Genomic DNA, 18,690 nt, shown 5'->3' on the forward strand with positions numbered 1-18,690 from the left:
GGCCCATCAGCGACTCGTGGATCCAGTGGGAGAGGTCCCGACGACAGAGTGAACGACTGCAACGATCGGGAGAGCTCTTGCCCAATAGACCCTCGTCTGGCAGCCGATCATCCGAACTTCACTAGTTCCGAACAGACCTCTCTCGAGTGATCTACGGTCCTGACTGGGGACCATCAGGAGTGCCGTGAGAAATACGAGAAAAAGAGGACGATCGGGCGCTGGATTCGGAAGACAAGAAACTGTCCACATGGTCCGGGTAAGGTCGTGTAATCACGACAAGTTGCGAAATGATTGCTTGATTGCTTGATTGTTTAAAAATACTAGTATTGCTCTTTTTATTTATTTGGAGATTCACTGTCTACAAACGGAGAAACAACGGGCTCTCTCTTTGCAAGCAGTGGAGGATAGGTAGGGCAGCAGCCGTGCTTATTTTTTCTCCCCCACTCAATAATTACTTGAAACTGAACTGTTGTTCGCAAAACTATTGTTTCCTGGAGATTCCCTGTCTGCAAACAGGGAAGAGACCACCCTTTTTGCAGATAGTGAAAAGGGTAGGTAACGCAGATCTTTGCGGACCTACTCATTCTCCCCATTGTTATTTATTGGTCTTTTTATTATTTTTGATCCATGAGGTATTCACTGCCTGCAAACAACGTTGAATAGAAATATTCTGTCCGGTCTTTGCACCTAGTGATAAGATAGGCAGTGCTGACTTTTTAGTCCCTCGTTACGAGCCGTCATGTCTGTCTTCTCCCCACTGATTAATAGCCTGTTTAGCCCGGACCGAGTATTAGAGGTGGACCATATAGCTCCACTAGAAGGCACCCCTAATAAGGACATGTTCATAAACTATGGATTAGTCACCATAGCCTATAATAAATTGTGGCACAGGTATACCGAAGAGAGTCAAGACAAACAGTGGCCACTGGCAGGATCCTTTGACCTTGATAAAATAGAAACGTTAGAAATAGCCCTTCGAAATAATAAGACAACGCCAATTATGCTCGACAGTCTCGGTATGTGGCGCAGAGAGGCTATGCAACGACAGAGAAAAGACGAGGACAAACCAAGTAGAGAAATATACCGACAGGACAACCCCAGGACATCGCTACCCACGACTTATCCCCCGACACTATGCAAAAGACGACCAGACTTAGGGCCAGACCAATGCGCTTTTTGTAGGTATGTCGGACACTGGAAAGCCCAATGCCCGACTCTACTGAGCGTGAGTAAAGGCAAAGGGCCGACAGGAACGACAGGCCGGCAGTACGAGAAAAAGCACGAGACAAAGAAGAACCCGACTTACATAGACAGACCAGACAGAACCACCACGTTTGATTATGCCCGATGGCACAGATTTCGCCAGGACAATTTCAGCGGCATGCTCAAGTTTTCCTAGGTCGGGCAACGTCAAGACGGGAACCCAGCCTCGTTTCAAATTCACAGACGGAAAGAGATAATTATGACCAATAACTGTTTTATATTCGTCTTGGGTCTTTGTATGTCGTACTTGTACTGTCCCCCGTCTGAGTCTGTGTGTATGTAATGTACAAATCTGCGTCATCCCTCTACACGTGTTTCCGTGTTACTCAACCTCTGTTAGCAGAAACTTAGCATAAAAGCAACCTGGAAAGAAAGAAATGGTAAAACAAAATCCGTAGACCATTAATGAACTAGAACTTTTAATTTAGCACAACAAACAAGGAATAATAACGGTAAACTGTAGAAAATGAAAGTCAAACAGAACATTCGCCCCCCCCCCCCCATTCTGGAACCTTCCAAAGTAGGGCAGGGTTACGGCTACGCCCAACCAACGGCAACCCATATAAGGCGGGCCCGGCCGCCAACTCTTGGTCAGGAAATCTTAACGTATGGGGGAGCCGGAGGAGAGGCAGGAGCCAGCAGCCGGGGCAGTTGTAGGTAGTCCCGCCACATGTCTCCTCAGCCAGCCGCAACGGGCCTGGATAGACTTAAGTAGTCCCGCCACATGTCCAGAGGAGAACGAGGCACCTTTTTTCCTTTTCTCTTCCGTAACAGCCGCAGCAGCTCTGGACGGCGGGATGTCCTGCACGTACCTCCACCACAATTTGTCCAAGTTGGGCTGGGAGGGAGAGGCGACGCGGACGAGCCTCTCCCACCTCCACCGATAGGAGGTCCCCCAGCCCCCGGCCCGACGCCGAACACCCCCAGTCAGGCGATGGTGCCAATACTTCCACAGCACCGAACACACCATGGTGGCACCCCAGTACTTGCGCAGCACCGAACGTGCAATGGTGGCCATATTTTCGGAACACCGAACCTGCAATGACTGCACTGATACTCGTGCCGCGCCGAATGCGCGCCACAGGTGGCCATACTCCCACAGCACTGAGCCCAGGACTTGGGGAACACCGGATGTGGAGAGACCTTCATGCGGGGCGATGAAAAGGATCGGCATGGAGTGCACCGGGAGAAGGAGACGATGCGGACGAGTCTCCCTCGCCCCCCCCAGGTGGGGGCATCACAGCTGCACCCCAGCTGAACGTCCCGCTTTCACACAACAGGGACCTCTTCCTTTCACTCCGAAGGATCTCTCCCACTCTTGCAAACTCGACGAGAGTGGCCCCTGTAGGGCCTCAAAATGGCGTCTGGGTCCGCTGGAAGGCGGGCCCCGGCCACTAGAGTAACTTTGACCAGCAATATAACTCGAACATTTGCCCCCTGGGGCACGAGCCCCCATCTCCGACAGCATCTCCGCAGCCTTGAAGATCCTACAAAGGTCCCCGGCGGAACCTTCGGCCTCTGCAGGCTTCCGGTAAGGGACGGCTGCCTTGATCGCCAACGAAACAAACATGACATTGCCACTCCTTCTGTTAGCATGAATTCTAGAACTGCCGAAAAGGACTCTGGTCCAAACTGCCAGTAATGGGAAACATTTCCCCCTGATGCTGCTTCCGGACTGAGCCGGCCCCGCCCAAAATGGCGCTGGTATCAGTCGGAACTTACGAACACCTCGTGGTGTTCCTTCGCACTAATATAAACTTGATGTTCTGAGATTTTATATGATCCTTTGTACACTTGGCTAGAAAAGACAAGGAGAACTCACTCGACGAACAGTATGAAAGGATCCCCGTTACAAATGTTGATTACAAATGTACAATATATTATATTTTTATAACTGATGTAAACCTCATTTACGACGCACACGTACGGTATGCATATAGGAAATCTGATTACCACTATTATGATTATGCTTCTAAATTATAAAAATAAATGCCCCCGAACCCCCAGCCAATTAATAGACGTTTTAGTCTCTTACAAATGAATGAGTAAAACTTTCCGATGTTTTTATTGCTGCCAACGACACCCCCCACTGTAGCCACTTTAGCCATTGCCACGACCGGCCAAATACGACCGCACCCTCATAATCCTCATGCTGAAATGATTTTGCAAAATAAAGTTTTTGAAGCTATGGACGGGTATTGCATGCTTTATTTTAAAAATGTGGGATCGGTGGGAAAGTTCTTTTCTGTGCACCCTACTCTGCTCTCTCTTTAAGGTTAAAGGAAGATGGTTGCCCAGCCCTGGAGGACGGATCGGATCGACAACACGACACTCCGCCTTCAACGTACGCGACTGACCCATGAGCTCTCGCGTAGAGGAAGACCTTGACTTCCAAGGATGGGTAAAACGAACGGTGTAAATAAGGGAATGTAAAAGGAGGGTGAAATGAAATAATGTAAATGTTATAAAGTACAACGTTCCAAAGTATCAGGGAACGGAGCTGACCCAAGAACCGAAGAACCTTAGAACGCCACAGCGTTGAACGAGGTTTTAAGGATCCCGATAGTGAGATACATCCTTTGACTAGATACCTCGCACTAAGCACCTCTGGTTTCCTTTTTACGTTTCCCCGCACACGACCTATATGGACACACAACCCCCCCCTCGACTCCAGAAACCATATCCCCGGGGACCCTGCCCCGAGGAGGAAAGACGAGTAAGAGGTAAGTAAAGGACTTATGAATCCATGTATTTGAATATGCGCGAATGCTGTCTCCCCCACCCCCCCCCTTTTTCCCTCCCTCTGCAGGTTACATCAGAGATTACAGCCGAGGTGTGACGAAGATCTGAAGCCTTGCCATGTCTAATACACGAAGCGGACTAGCACCGCAAGGTGGTGTCTAAGCGCGCCTGCAAACTACTCACGTATCGAACAAACCCGAAAAATTAGCACAACCTGATAAAAAGTGATCACCCTTAAACCAGACCGGACGAATGAACCCATGTCACGTATGATGCGAAACTATGAGGGAATGTGTGTGTGTGACTGAGGCGTCGACCCAACTGGTCGAAGGACCGAGAATGCGAGAAGTGCGACAAAATGGTACCTCCTTTCTTCTTTCCTTTTTCTCAAGGCACGTCCCCTCTACCCTGTCTAATGCTCAAACTGCATGATTACAAGATTCTAACGCAGACCCGTGAATGCCCTTTACTGTGTAATGCACTAAATAGCCTTTCTTGAATACACCGCCACCCTCTCTGTCGCACGTATACTATTTAGCCTGCCGTTGCGCTCTCTCTCTCTCTCTCTCTCTCTCTCTCTCTCTCTCTCTCTCTCTCTCTCTCTCTCTCTCTCTCTCTCTCTCTCTCTCTCTCTCTCTCTCTCTCTCTTTGCACTCCCACTCTTCCGAGTGATTAGCCCCGAAATTGGCAGACTGCCACCCCTAGCACACCACCTAATTGGCTTCAAATACCGTCCGTATTTGCACAAAAACTTGTCTTTAATACAATCACCCTGAGGCCGCGTCATTACCTCTCCTTTTCCGCTAGAGGTCAATGAACCGAGGTTGGGCCGTAAGGGAAAGGACAGGTAAGACGACAGAGGTTCCCTAATCTGACCCCGAAATAAGGGAACTACCTGTCAACGGCTCCTATGGTATAAAACAAGGACCTCAGAATACGCGACCCTCCCCTCCCCGAATTGTCGCAATACCCAAACCGGAAAAATGATCACCCCTGTTACCTCCCCTGTATCAGCCGCCCAAAAACTGGAATTATGAAACTACCCCTCATTTACGGTTGTGAGAGATGGGTCGATTTATGCCCTTACCACAAGTTTCCTGTGCCCCTGGTTGTTCCCCATAAAACCCCTGCCCTTCCTAATTAAGTAATCGGGCTGTAAAAGGTTACGTAGGATCCAGAGTGATGTTTTACAAGGTTAACAGACTAGTCCAAGGTAAAGAAATCATCGAAATGAACCCCGTAGTAGTTAAAAGGCAGGATGCATCGATAGAAAGGAAATGTTTAGCCATGTTCGTCTCTCAGCAAAATACCTGTGTAGTACTATGTTGACGACTCACAGTACCCTTTGTAAATGTAAAACTCTAGAGAACGGCATATCTTTGCCAGGTTCGTCTCACGAAGGTGGGTCACTATCAGATGAACTGTCGTGACTGTAATAAATAATTGTAAAGGAAAGTCATAGTAAATCCAACAGGCCCGTCACCGGTCATTCATATGCCAGTTGTGAACACTAATATAACGGGCATTTTTCATTCTTTGCCTGGAGCTGGGAGAGAAATAGACTTTTTGATTATCTTCATCTGCAAATTCTCTAAAGACTGTCTTTTCAAACTTGTTTAAGGGTACTGCTGTTGGAGGAGAGAAGGACCGGATGTGGGAGCACGAGGCCTGACTACAGACTAAGGAACACCTGCGACATTAGCCAAGGCGAGACCACGACAGAAAAGAGCTGCAGGACGAGGCACTGTTTTCGACAACATGAGAAGAAAGGGTCGACCTGATGCCCCTGCTCGATGTCCAGTGTCTGTCGACAAGTCCCCGCTCTCTGAATTCGGTCACACGCCCGCCTATTTGAAGTCTCTCGTTTCCCTAGTTTTGTTCCTAATTTGGCCTTGCTCCATCCCCCTTTTCCTCTGACCTACCCTATGGACTGTTTTGTACGCTCTTCTTCCATCTGAACTTTCCGACAAACACCTCAAAGGACACAGGGCGAAAAGGACCTTTTCGACCAGAAACGCGAGGAAAGGGTCGTGCCCTGCAACGCAGAACTTAGAACAGAGCTGGACTTGTAGCTCCACCGCCGGTGCTCAACAGCGCCAACGAAAGGCAACAAAGAATGATGAGAACTCGTTAAACTTCGAACATTTGACATCCCCAATCGCCGTTTCTGCTAGACCTCATTTCTCTCCCAGCCGCCATCGTATTGATCATGCTCCAATCCGAACCTGATATATATGTAATAACCTGCCAGTATGAAATATGCTTGCTGCTCTCGCTACAGAATCGTTTTTGTATTGCATTCCTATGACTTTCCTGCTAAACAAATTGATCAAAGTTTATCAAATAGGCCCACCTCCTAAAAACTAGAAATGTTAAAATGTATTGTTTACAACTCTTTTCCTCTAGGGTTCCTACCGTTTTCTTTCTCATGCCCACCACAATAGAACCGAGTAGAAAATGAACCAGCAAGATGTCTTGAATATGTTAAAGGGAGGACTGTTGAAAATTAGTACGTTTTGGTGAACATTATCTGCGCCATCTTGCCTCTTCCCCTGATGCCACACTTTTGTCGTGCGCGCCCGCCATTTTTTTAAGATGCCCCGATCAGAGCGAACCCTTTTGCATGCTGCTGGCCCCTGACATAGCCCTTCGCCTTCACTAAGCCTGCACGCTGACCACCCCCTGCTTGCACCTGCCTTGAGTCATAAACCCCTCTTCGGCGCTGCTCTGCCCCAGGCCCTCATCCTGTTCCCAGCGCGACACCTCCCTGCTTCCCTTTCATGATCTCCGGCCCTTAGATGCAAACCCCCTTTTTCCCTGTGTGCCCGTTTTGTCTTCCCCGTTCCCAGGCCGACACCCAGCTCTGCCGATACCATTCCTTGCCCCTCCCCGTACAATAGAAAGCTTCCCCCATCAAAGGATCCCCGGGTTGATCAAAGCCCCCACTCCATGAGATCCGATCAAACCCCCCACATTCCGTGAATCGGCGGAATATCCAGCTGCGTGATACTCATCACCTGTTGTGACTAGGGTGGGGACTTCAACTGTAAATGTGTGTGGGAACGGGCCCAAAGGGGGATCTGAGGATGTCTTTCTGTACATCAAAGTATCGACGAGAATATGTTACATGCAATAAAAAGATAAACTTGTGTATAAGAGGCCAGGCCTCAGGGATGCAGTTAGAGCACCTCAGAACGATACCTTCTGTCCGTTTCGTTGTGTTCTCCTCCGGAGAAAATAAAAACCTTGTTTCCTGCTTTCCAGTCTCCAGCGCCTGCCTCTTCATTGATTAAATAACTAGAGGGTCACAGAGGCAATACCGCCGGGCAAATATCGATTGTCCCCGACCCGAATCAGGTTTTAACAAAACAAGAGTTTGTAAACAACACTCGTATTTGGGCGTCATAAGTGTGGTATCGCTGTTAAGATTCGTGCAAGATGCCACCGTCTTACCGGTGTTTGGGGGTTTCTGGTCGCTGAATGTAGCTCGTAAAATACTTTGTTTCACGCTGGCACGTTGCACCCAATGCTGCAAGTGAAACCAAGAGGTGGCCACATTAGTTCTATAACATACCAGTTTTGGAGAAATAAATGCTCCGCTCGCGTTCGGCGTAAAAACTCACCAGGAGCGGCGTTTGAGTCCGTCCCAAGTTTTCAAAACGGAAGTCGCGTTCGAAATACTGACTAAATCACCAGTAATTTAATTGGAGCTCAGGATATCACGTGAGCGTGAAATGGCTGTTGTTGTTGAACTCTAAAAGGTACAGCATCAAAAGACCCTGTGTCTAATCTTAAGTTGCACGGATAATATTTAAACTGTGTTGTACGACTCCTGTAAAATTGTGTAAAGGGATGGGTTATATTTTGTACTGCTGCGTGCTGTCCAAATGTGTTATAAACACTATAATTGTTTAACCGGTCATCTTGGAGATGTGAAATAACGCGACTCCAAGGTTGGAAAAAGTCAAATGGAGGTTGGGCTGCACAAGTATTTAGTCCAATTAAATTCGGTGGTTGATGAAACTTGCAAAGGTGCAGCGCGGAGATTCATGTGTAATTATAAATAAAAATAGATGGTGTTAATATTGAGGCACCACACTTCCTGTATAATTGTTTGAATAATTTGATAATACTTTGTATTGCCGCGAAATGTCCAAAAGCGGTGGGAGCGCCAAAAATACTGACTAATAATCTTGCAGGTGTCTACTCCCATGCCTCAAGAGCTGGGAAGGGTCAGAAGGACGGTAACCCATACCAACCTTGTGACCAATTGGGTTGAGTTGAAATTCAGCCTGATAAACCACGTGTCAAATAATGTAAACATGATATGTGTATATGAAGTACTTAGCACCCGATCCTCACAATCTCAGAGATCTCATTGAGCCCTGTACATGCAGAGTTAAATTTCATAATAAGGAGAGCCTCTCGTTGATTTAGTCTGTCTTCAACATCCCCTCCACGATTATCATTCTCAATTTTAGAGATGACGGTCCATCTTAGGTCCTCTTCCTTGTGCTGGTTTGAAATCCAATGGTGAACCAGGGGTGCATTCGCTGTTTCTTTCCTGATCCTGGACTTGTGTTGTGTGATCCGGTGTCCGATCTCTTGAGTGGTTTTCCCTATATATAATTTAGGGCAAGGACATATGACCCCGTAGACCACATTTTTAGTTAAGCAGTTTGTAAATACATTGTGTCTCCAATGTATCCCATTGAAAGTAAACACAGCACCTTCATTCGTTTGCGCACAACAGGAGCAGTTCCCACATTTGTGGTGGCCCTGAATTGGTGGGAGGCCAAGCATGCCTCTAAGCGATGTTTTGGGTTCTTGGGGCAATGATGCTCTAATAATATGCTGTGCAATACTTTTTTCCTTTTTAAAAGCAAAAAGCGAGGGGTCATTCAATTCGATGCATAAGTCTTTGACTAAATGCCAATTGTGGGACACCAACTTCCGCAATGAATTTGCGTGGGGACTGAATGTAGATACACACACAATTCTTTTCTGTTCTGGGTGTACTTTCTTTTGGAGCAAAGTTTCGCGTGGGATCCACCACACGCGTTTCGGAGTATGCTTCAAGAGTTTTTTTGGGTACCCTCTGTTGGATAATCGCAGTAATAATTCATTGGCGTGGAAGAAATATTCATCCCTGTTTGAGCAGTTTCTCCTGATGCGGAGAAACTGCCCAAACGGGAGGTTTTCTTTTAGGCTCCTTGGATGGTGACTACTGTAATGTAAAGCTTTATTGCGATCGGTAGCTTTCCTGAATAGTGTGGTGCCTAATGAGCCGTCCGAAGCATATACTATACGGACGGCTCATTAGGCACCACACTATTCAGGAAAGCTACCGATCGCAATAAAGCTTTACATTACAGTAGTTTTAGACTATTGATGAGGATCCCCTGGAAATAATAGAATTCGTTTTTCTGCGGAGGAGGTGGCAAATGGATAACACTAAATGCTGATTGGTCCCAGGTGGGATGATATGATTTTTACCTTCAAGGAGTACATCAGAGACATTACCAAACCTCTATAGAATGGCATCCATTTGTCCTGCCACAAGCCAAATCTACCCCTAATGCATTTGTCTTTGCGTGCTCCATTCATTGTCACTTCACCAGTGAACAGAGACTTTGTTGTGTTTTCTTTTGTATTACTTCAAGAATCCCATATTAATATTGCATTATCCCCCTCAATATACAAAAGTTGCCTTATACACTACATCAACTCCATGGTCCCACACAGGATGAATCTTCCTTACCAAGAGCTCCTTGGCATGACAGCTTTTTACATAGGCACGTTTTTTCAATGTGGTTTTAGTCTTAACCCCTTCGGTGCTCATGACGGCCCCCGGCCATCATGAGTCACAGTGGGCGTGTGCGCACGACGGCCAGGGGGCCACGACACTCCTTGTATTTACTCAATGATCTCTTATCTTATTCATGGTCCTTAGACATGTATACTTAGTTGGTAGGTACCACGAAACTTTGGTAACTCTGTGCCCGTGCAAACTCATGCGCCATTGCTTTATTACCAAAAATTATTTGGGGAAAAAAAAAGCTACCTCCATCAAGACCCATTCATCAAATGTCACAAATTCACCGGTAGAATCAGAATGATAAAATGAACAGTCTCTTGCAGGATACCTAGTGAGACTACATGCAGTGTTTGTGTAGGTTAACTCTTGAAATGAAGATATAAAAAAACTTTCAAAAATACAATTTCATCAATCTAGCCTATCGAAAGAATAAGAACAGATGAGGACTTACAACCACCAAGCAGAGCAAGTTGGCAAGGGCACACACAACCGTGCAGAGTCTTTTGAGGAACAAATATCGTTTCTCCGTCATCTTTTCTCCATCATCCATTCTGAAAGGTAATGCAAGCAACATGTCATAGTTGAAAATTAACAACACAAACTGTAGTAAAGTAAAAACCTCAGCCGACATTTTCAAGGCTTTGAGAGGAATTTGTGGTATCTCTCATACATTCTACTACGAGCCAAATGTTAGTATACCACACAGAAAAAAGCAAAGCATTAAGAGGGACTCCTATAAAAAAAAGTATCAATTAACTAGTGAACACCCTCTATTAAAATATTTAGGATGCACTTGCTTAATATTTCAATAAAGATTATAGTGCATATCATTTAATCAAAAAGTTAACCTCAAGATGGCCGCCTCGTAGGAGCCCTACACCGGAGCTCCCAGTGCTAGGGAACCCTGTATGAACTATCCCAGACAGCAGGCATCGCCATCGTGAGAAAACGAGTAACTGGATTTTGAAGAGTAACTGGTTTAACAAAAAGAAATGCGTTACTTACCTGTAACAGCAGTTATCCAGTATTGGTGTCTTTCATGGATTCACATGCCTGAATCATTCCCCGTCGTCGAGACGGGAGCCTCCGGTACATAAAAAAGTAATGTCCTATAGACATACATAGAGAAAATAGGCCTAAGGGCCTCCCCTTAGTAGCCTTTCTTAGTCCTTATGTAAAAAGGACCAAACTCTCCTAGTCAGCCAATCAGCTCCGACCTCCCTCTAGAACCTTCCTGGGAGGAGCCTCAGTCCCTCAGATTTTCGTACGCACCCAGCTAGGTAGGCGTAATGTTGTCAGAGAGGGATGTGAGTCCTTCCCGGGGAGGCGGGAGGGTTGCATGTGAATCCAAGAAAGACACCAATACTGGATAACTGCTGTTACAGGTAAGTAACGCATTTCTTATCCAGTATTAGGGGTGTCTTTCATGGATTCACATGCCTGAATCAGAATAGTTAGCAATGAGATATGCACATTTGTGATGTAAATCAGTTCTGCAGTCATGTTAAACAATGCATATATCATCACATATAGTATCACAATAGCAAGGAATGTGCATACCTGGATGGCGGGATGTAGGAAGGCTCACCTCACTGAGAGAGATGGCGAAGCACCGCTTGACCCACTGCCATATCCTTCTGAAGTTCGATATCCAGGCAGTAGTGGCTGGAGAAAGTGTGCGGTGACTTCCAGGTCGCCGCTCTGCCAATGTCCAAGATTGACAACCCCGCGAAGAGTGCTGCTGACGTGGACATCGCCCTGGTGGAATGTGCAGTGACCTGATCAGTCAAAGGCCGTCCGGCCTGGCCATGGCAGAATGCAATCGTTGATGAGATCCATCTTGAGATGCTTTGTTTCGTGAGGCCCATTCTTGGTCTGCTGTATGCCACGAACAGTTGTGAAGAGTTTCTGAAAGTCTGAGACTTATCTAGGTAGAACCTGAGACATCTTTGAGATCTAAAGAATGTAGAGCCCTTCCTGCTGCGGTTGAAGGGTTCGCAAAGAAAGTTTGAAGGATTATTGGCTCATTGAGATGAAAGTCTGAAGGCACCTTTGGAATGAATTTTGGGTTCGGTCTCAGCACCATGCTAGCATTCCTGAACTGCATGTATGGTTCCTGAATGGATAGAGCTTGGAGCTCGCTCACTCTTCTGGATAGAAAACCGCCTGTAGCCCACTGACTCTTAGTGGGGATTTTTCACGAGACATACTTTGGGTCAGCTCAGTGTACTGGTTGAACGGATGTGTCATGAGCTTGGTAAGAACCACATTGAGATGCCAGGAGGTGGCAACATCCTTACTGGCGGGAAAGATCTATATAAACGTTTCAGAACTTGCTTAATCAACCCGCTTGACTAGAGCGATGGGCTCGTTTGAATTCTTTTATAACGAGATAGCACTGCTAAGTGTTCTGTAATGGATAGAAAAGGCAATATTTGCCCCAGTGATGTGGAGAAAGCATATTGCTGCGGTCGACACCGCAGACACAAAGCGCTTCCCTTTCCGGGAATATGTTCATGTGCTATCCGCACTTGCTCTGGCAAGAATGTCTACAGTCCTGTGGATTATTCCGATTGTGGAACTCTGAACTCAGTCTCGTGGATTATTCCGATTGTGGGACCCTGAACTCAGGGGTCAGGCGACCAATCAGAGAGACTTCAGACCCTGATGTCGAACTGCATTATCGATCATAGTAAGCTGAGATAGATACTGCCGCCGGTGGATCGGCGGCTACAGGGATAGGTGGTGGAGTTCTGTGAACCAATGTCGCCTCGGCCCAATTGGGGCTATTAAAATCAGAATACAAGGCTCCACCAACCTTGTCTTGAGGACGATGGGAGCATCGGGAATGGTGGAAAGGCCTACGCAAAGACATTGCGCCATGCGGTTGGAGATGCATTCCCTAGCCAATTACCGAAGTGTGGGCATTCGGCTTTCATTCACGTCGCAATTAGATCCATTTGCGGCGTGTTTTATCTGGAGAAGACGTGGCCTATGATTTGTTGGTCCAGCTCCCTGTTACAATGGTTTCTGCCTGCTAAACGCATCGGTGAGCCCATTGTTCGTCTTATTCTTGGTAGGCAAACTTGAAGGCCCAGGAAGACCGTCAGCCGTTCAGGCAGAGTGATATGTAGTGTCTTCTCCATAGGAGACTACCTTCCGCATTTTGTGACGACGTGAGGAACCGCCGGAAGTAGGAGTGACAAGCCTCGAGACAGTTTTTGAGAGGATATTCCTCATTGTAGGACTCCGGCCATGTGAGGATTCCCTTTTATGTGGCAAGATGACACTGTAGATTGTAACCACTGCTTCGATAGCGCCTCTTGTAGAGGTCTCGTTCGTAGTTGAGAGCGAGGAATCAGGAGGATACACTATCACTCTCTGATGGGAAAACCTTTGCTGACCGTGTGGCCAGGGTTATACCTAGGAAACTGATGTACCTAGGAAACTGATGTAGTGAGAAGGTTTCAGGACCGATTTTTCCTGATTGAGGATGAGATCCAAGCATCGAAAACTGAAAGCAGGCGTTGGGAGACCTGGACACGTCTTTTAAGGATGAAGCCTTGAGCAGGCAGTCCTTCAGATACCGAAAGACTTGGTGTCCTAGTTATGTCGCTCCCAGGGAACTGTATTTCGTGAATATGTGTGGTGCAGACTTGAGCTCGAAAGGTAGAACGCGAAACCGTAAATGTCTGCCAACTACTGCAAATCGTAAGTACTTTTAGTGATTCCTGTGAAGTGGGATATGGAAGTAAACGTCCTGTTTGCTGGACCTCATGGATTACCATGCGAAACAACTGCCTCTTTTAGGAGGGTGTTGAAGTCTCTGAAGCCCAAGGTTGGTCTCCTCCTCTTATCTTTTTTCTGGATTTAAAAAGGAAGCGGGAACAAAAAACCCTTTTCCCTTATGAGGAGGAGGTACTCTCGCTATAGCTCCTTTGAGGGGGAGGAACTCTCGCTATAGCTCCTTTCTACAGCATAATCCAGACGTAGATGCAGCTGTATATCTTGATATCACCGCTGCCCGTTCCATGAGAAGACAATTTCTCAGAAGATGGGTGTTTGTTTTGCTATTGTCGGCGACTGAAGGCATTGTGGTCTACTCTGGCCTGAAGAGCAGGAAGATTGGAATTGATAATTTCCTTTGAGGGAAGACCTTCTTCTTCCTCCATTTGTACTAAAGGATTGGTTCATATACTGAAGAGTGTCCAAAGCTCTCGCATTGTCTGTTTCGTTAACTTTTCGTGCCAATAGTGACTGGCCCTCATCTGGCCTGTCCACAAACGTTGTTTGCACCCCAGGATGGAAAGGGCCCTCCTTGGATCCGCAAGACTGCTGGTCCAGCCACTTGCGGAACCCTGTCATAGCGATATTCCTCGCGCAGTCTATGGTTTAACGCCAATGCACCGCCTCTAGCGGAATCCACCTGACTTCCTCTTCGGATGAGTCTGGTAATTCCGGCTGGTATGGGGCCAGTGTGCCCACAATTGTCCATGCTAGCATACCAAGAGCGCTAGAACGTTCACAGAGGAAAACCTGATCTTAAGGTTGTCCACTCTTAGACCCTCCTTATCAGGAGGAGGTGAGAACGGGGCCGAAGGGTCCCCGGAGTTTTTCTAGGCCGCCTGTGGCACTGCCGAGTCCGGCTTAGAAAGTTCCTGTTAAGCACGCCGGTGCTGTATCTGGCGCCTTATACTTCTTCTCCAACGGAGGGATCACCAGTGATACAGAGGAGGGGTACTACCGGACCCTTACCTCTTCTGACTATAGGTAATGGATAACCCGTAATGACCTTACTGCCTTCTTGTAGGGTTCTTTGAAAACGTACAAGAAGCAGGCCTGTTCTTGAGAGGTCATGGAGATCTTAAAACGTTGAGCAGCTCTCCATACCACCTTAGAAGAGATTCCAGAAGTGGTGGAGTTCCTTCTTCGTCGATGAATCCGTCGACGAGGTTGCCGTCATAGACTATGCCATCGTAGACGCGCAGTCATAGATGACCATACCCCCTTAAAAGAGATTACAGACTTGGTGGATTTCCTCCTTCGTTGACGAGTTAGTCGACAAGATCTCCGTCAGAGAGTATGCCGTCGTAGACGAGCAGTCATAGATGAGGCCGTCGTAGACTACTCGTAGACAAGGCCGTCGACGCCGTCGTAGACTAGCCTTTGTAGCTGAGTCCGTCGTAGATGAGGTCATCATAGACTAGACTATCGTAGACGAGTCCCTCGTAGACTAGGCCATCGTAGACGAGGCCCACTTAGACGAGGCCCGCGTAGATGAGGCCATCTTAGGCTAGGCCATCTTAGAGAAGGCCCTGGTCGACCAGACAGGCTGTCATAGACGATGTCGTCAATGAGTATGTCGCCATAGACGAGTCCTCGAAGATGAGCCTACTTAGATGAGGCTATCGTCGCTACCGTAGACAGGGCGTCGTAGGCGAGCAGTCGACTCCTTAGACTAGCCCTTGTCGACGAGGCCGTCATAGACTAGGCCGTCGTAGACTAGGACATCGTAGACAAGGCCATCGAGCACTAGGCCTTCGTAGACGACTAGGCCATCGATCATTAGGCCTCCCTAGAGTAGGCCAGTAGACTAGGCCATCGTAGACTATAGAGTAGGCCATTGTAGACTAGGTCCTCGTAGACTAGGCCCTGTAGACTAGGCCCTGTAGACGCTGTAGACAGGCCGCCGTAGACAGGCCGCCGTAGACAGGCTGCCGTAGACAGGCTGTCATAGACGCGCCCCCGAAAATGCGCCTTGGTAGATGAGGCCATCATCGTAGATGAGGCCATCATCAAAACCGTAGACAGGCCGTAGACATGCCGAGTAGAGTAGACATGCCGAGTAGTCTTCGTAGAAGAAGCCATCATTGATACCGTAGACAGGCCTTCGTTCCGAGAGGCTGTCGTCGATGGTTGCGTCGCCGACGTCGATGGTCTCGTCGTCGACGGCGACGGTCTTGACGTCGACGGTCTTGACGTCGACGGTCTTGACGTCGACGGTCTCGTCGTCGACTGCCTCGTCGTCGACGGTCCTCGCCGTCGACGGTCCTCGCCGTCGACGGTCCTCGCCGTCGACGGTCCTCGCCGTCGACGGTCCTCGCCGTCGACGGTCCTCGCAGTCGACGGTCCTCGTCGTCGACGGTCCTCGCCGTCGTCGACGGTCCTCGCCGTCGTCGACGGTGTCGAAGTCGACGTCCATGGTGTCGTCGACGGTCTCGTCGTCGACGTCCTCGTCGTCGACGCTCTCGACGCTCCAATCGTCGACGTCGACGGTGTCGCCGTCGACGTCTATGGTCTCGTCGTCGACGTCATCGTCGACGCTGTCGTCATTGCAATGATAATGGTTTTGACATCGATGGCTTCTTAGGCTGTACCTCAGGAGGTATTGACGCCTTTCTGAACGATCCTATGACCAGAGGAGGGGATATAGACGGTTCATACGTCGTCTATTTTGTCCGATATTTCTCCAAAGCAAGTCCCTTACTCTCCTTTCCCACAGAGTGGGGAGATCCTTGAAGGACTGCGCCCGGAAGACCCCTGAGCGGTCTTTTTTGGGGCCTTCTCAGGATGGTACCCTGAGGAATGAGTCTGAGGAGATTCTCTATTGAGGTCTCCTGGACTTTGAGGGCAACACCTCATCGCAGTAACTGGAGAAAAAATACAACCTCCTTTCTGGCCTTAACCATATTAACAGCCTCTGTTCACGACCCTTCAAAAGTCACTTGAAAAAGCAACATACCTTGTAGCCTTTGGTCTGTGAGTGTGAGGAACCGAGCAGAGCCACCTCTTGGAACAAGAAGTGCAGGCTCCAAACAGAATTCTTCCGTTCTTTCCCTTGTTAAACCTTCTTTAAAGAAAGTATTTGAAGATAAAGAATGTATATGAAGATAATCCATAGTAGAAAAGCCAAATTAGGTGAAAACAACACAGAATCTGAGCAGAGCTCAGAGGAGACTCCCTTAGCACAACGTGCGGTAGAAAATCTGAGGGACTGAGGCTCCTCCCAGGAAGGTTCTAGAGGGAGGTCGGAGCTGATTGGCTGACTAGGAGAGTTTGGTCCTTTTTACATAAGGACTAAGAAAGGCTACTAAGGGGAGGCCCTTAGGCCTATTTTCTCTATGTATGTCTATAGGACATTACTTTTTTATGTACCGGAGGCTCCCGTCTCGACGACGGGGAATGATTCAGGCATGTGAATCCATGAAAGACACCCCTAATACTGGATAAGTAACTGGATTGTGAACTGGAATGGATTTCTCACGTACCTGAACTGTTGGCAAGCGCCACCGACTGGACACCTACAATCTTCACCAGAGCTGTGGCGGAGCCCTGGACAGTGGGACACCTACAATCTTCAACCGGAGCTGTGGCGGAGCCCTGGACAGTGGGTGAGAGCCTGCCGCGGATGCGGGCATAACTGCACGACGTGACCGCCTTGAATTTGCGACTGCCGGCTGGGACTGCAGCTGCTATCGTGCAGCCCAGGGTGCAGGGAGAAACGCTGACTTCCTCTGCCCGAGCACACCGCTCGCGGGGCGGGCGCCTCGAGACCATCTGAAGGGTCTGTGAATTCGGTCGTGCAGCAATGAAGTCATGATGAGGCGCTGCCTGCTGGTTTGACGATGCCGGTGGGCTCCGTGAGACGAGGCTGAGCGGAGCGGCTGGGAGCAGCTGACCCAGCCCCTGAGTTGCAGAGCTGGGTCGAGACGGCTCGAGACGGAGCCGCAGCTGGCTTCCCCCTCTCACAGAGAGCCGGTTAGGCTAGGTGACAGCGGAGCTACCGGGAGCCTCGGGGCTTGAGGGTGAAGAAGGGCGGAGGGTCGGCTGGTGGCCCCTGAACGATCGCGCTGTGACGGCGCCAGGATGAAAGGAGTTTACTACCCCGCCCCCCCCATACACTCGAAATAAAAAAGACAAACAACTACCCATCATTGGAGTTTATCGCTTTAATAAACAATCAACTGGAATAGTGGATTTGCCTTAATACAATTTGGTTATAGTGAGTCTGATTTGGACAGCCTCATTGCAGACCGACTATCCTGAAGGTATTTACTTGCACATTATTTAACCTATATCTTGAGCATGCCGGCGCTACACTCTCTGCCCTAAAAGATACAAAACTGGGGTCTGCTTACAAGCTATTCACGCGGCATGGCGATCCTCTTACTTATCTCACGCTCCTTTACCTAAAATGGCGGGGGCCATATACCGGAGCCATAAATCGCCTCCACTGCCCACCGAATGACCGTGAAGCTGCATACCAACGTGGTCACAGGTCACCATAACAGAGATAAGGCTCCCTCCTTCGCCTCCTGAACAGCTTGAAATCTAATCTCTCCCCTCCCCTCCTAACAACACAGAGAATGGACTAACTCGACCTGCCCCGGAAAGGGAAACTATCTCTCTAAGGCACATCAACAATAGAGAAAGGACTACTTCTGGCTCCCTTTACGCTTCCCTGGTGGCCATCTTTGAATAGTTCACCACTGGAGGGGCCATCTTAGACTAGCCTTCCATACCTACTGCCCACACTATACCACTTAGACTTAATGCCCCGCAACCACACAAGCTCCCCCACCTCTTCTACCCACGCCTCTTCAGCCATGGAACGCTTGGGCGAGCACACCTACAAAATCATATACCCACCTGAGCTCACCAAAAAAAACGCCAAACGCTACAAACACAATTTCCTGAAGGCACACCCCGAATTACCGTGTGTGGACACTTACTTTTCACTGACCAACGGAGACACAAACAACAATATCATCTTTTACACTCCACGTAGAGCACAATGTAGGAAAGCGTTCCTCTCCACACTCACTATACACTCCACCAATAAATCCGCTCATGGCCTAACTCTTTCT

The 18,690-nt window shown here is 48.3% G+C and overlaps 1 protein-coding gene across 2 annotated transcripts in view; it reads right to left on the reverse strand.

The window, feature by feature from the left end:
- Positions 1-18,690, reverse strand: part of LOC144762250 (exportin-5-like) — a 1,106,737-nt gene that overhangs the window by 767,173 nt on the left and 320,874 nt on the right. For both annotated transcript variants that reach the window (XM_078647393.1, XM_078647392.1), the window contains exon 8: positions 10,275-10,374. In XM_078647393.1, the coding sequence (XP_078503519.1) occupies positions 10,275-10,374 (100 nt within the window). The remainder of the gene's footprint in view (positions 1-10,274; positions 10,375-18,690) is intronic.

Source organism: Lissotriton helveticus, chromosome 6 (assembly GCF_964261635.1).
Source record: "Lissotriton helveticus chromosome 6, aLisHel1.1, whole genome shotgun sequence".
NCBI classification, from domain to species: domain Eukaryota; kingdom Metazoa; phylum Chordata; class Amphibia; order Caudata; family Salamandridae; genus Lissotriton; species Lissotriton helveticus.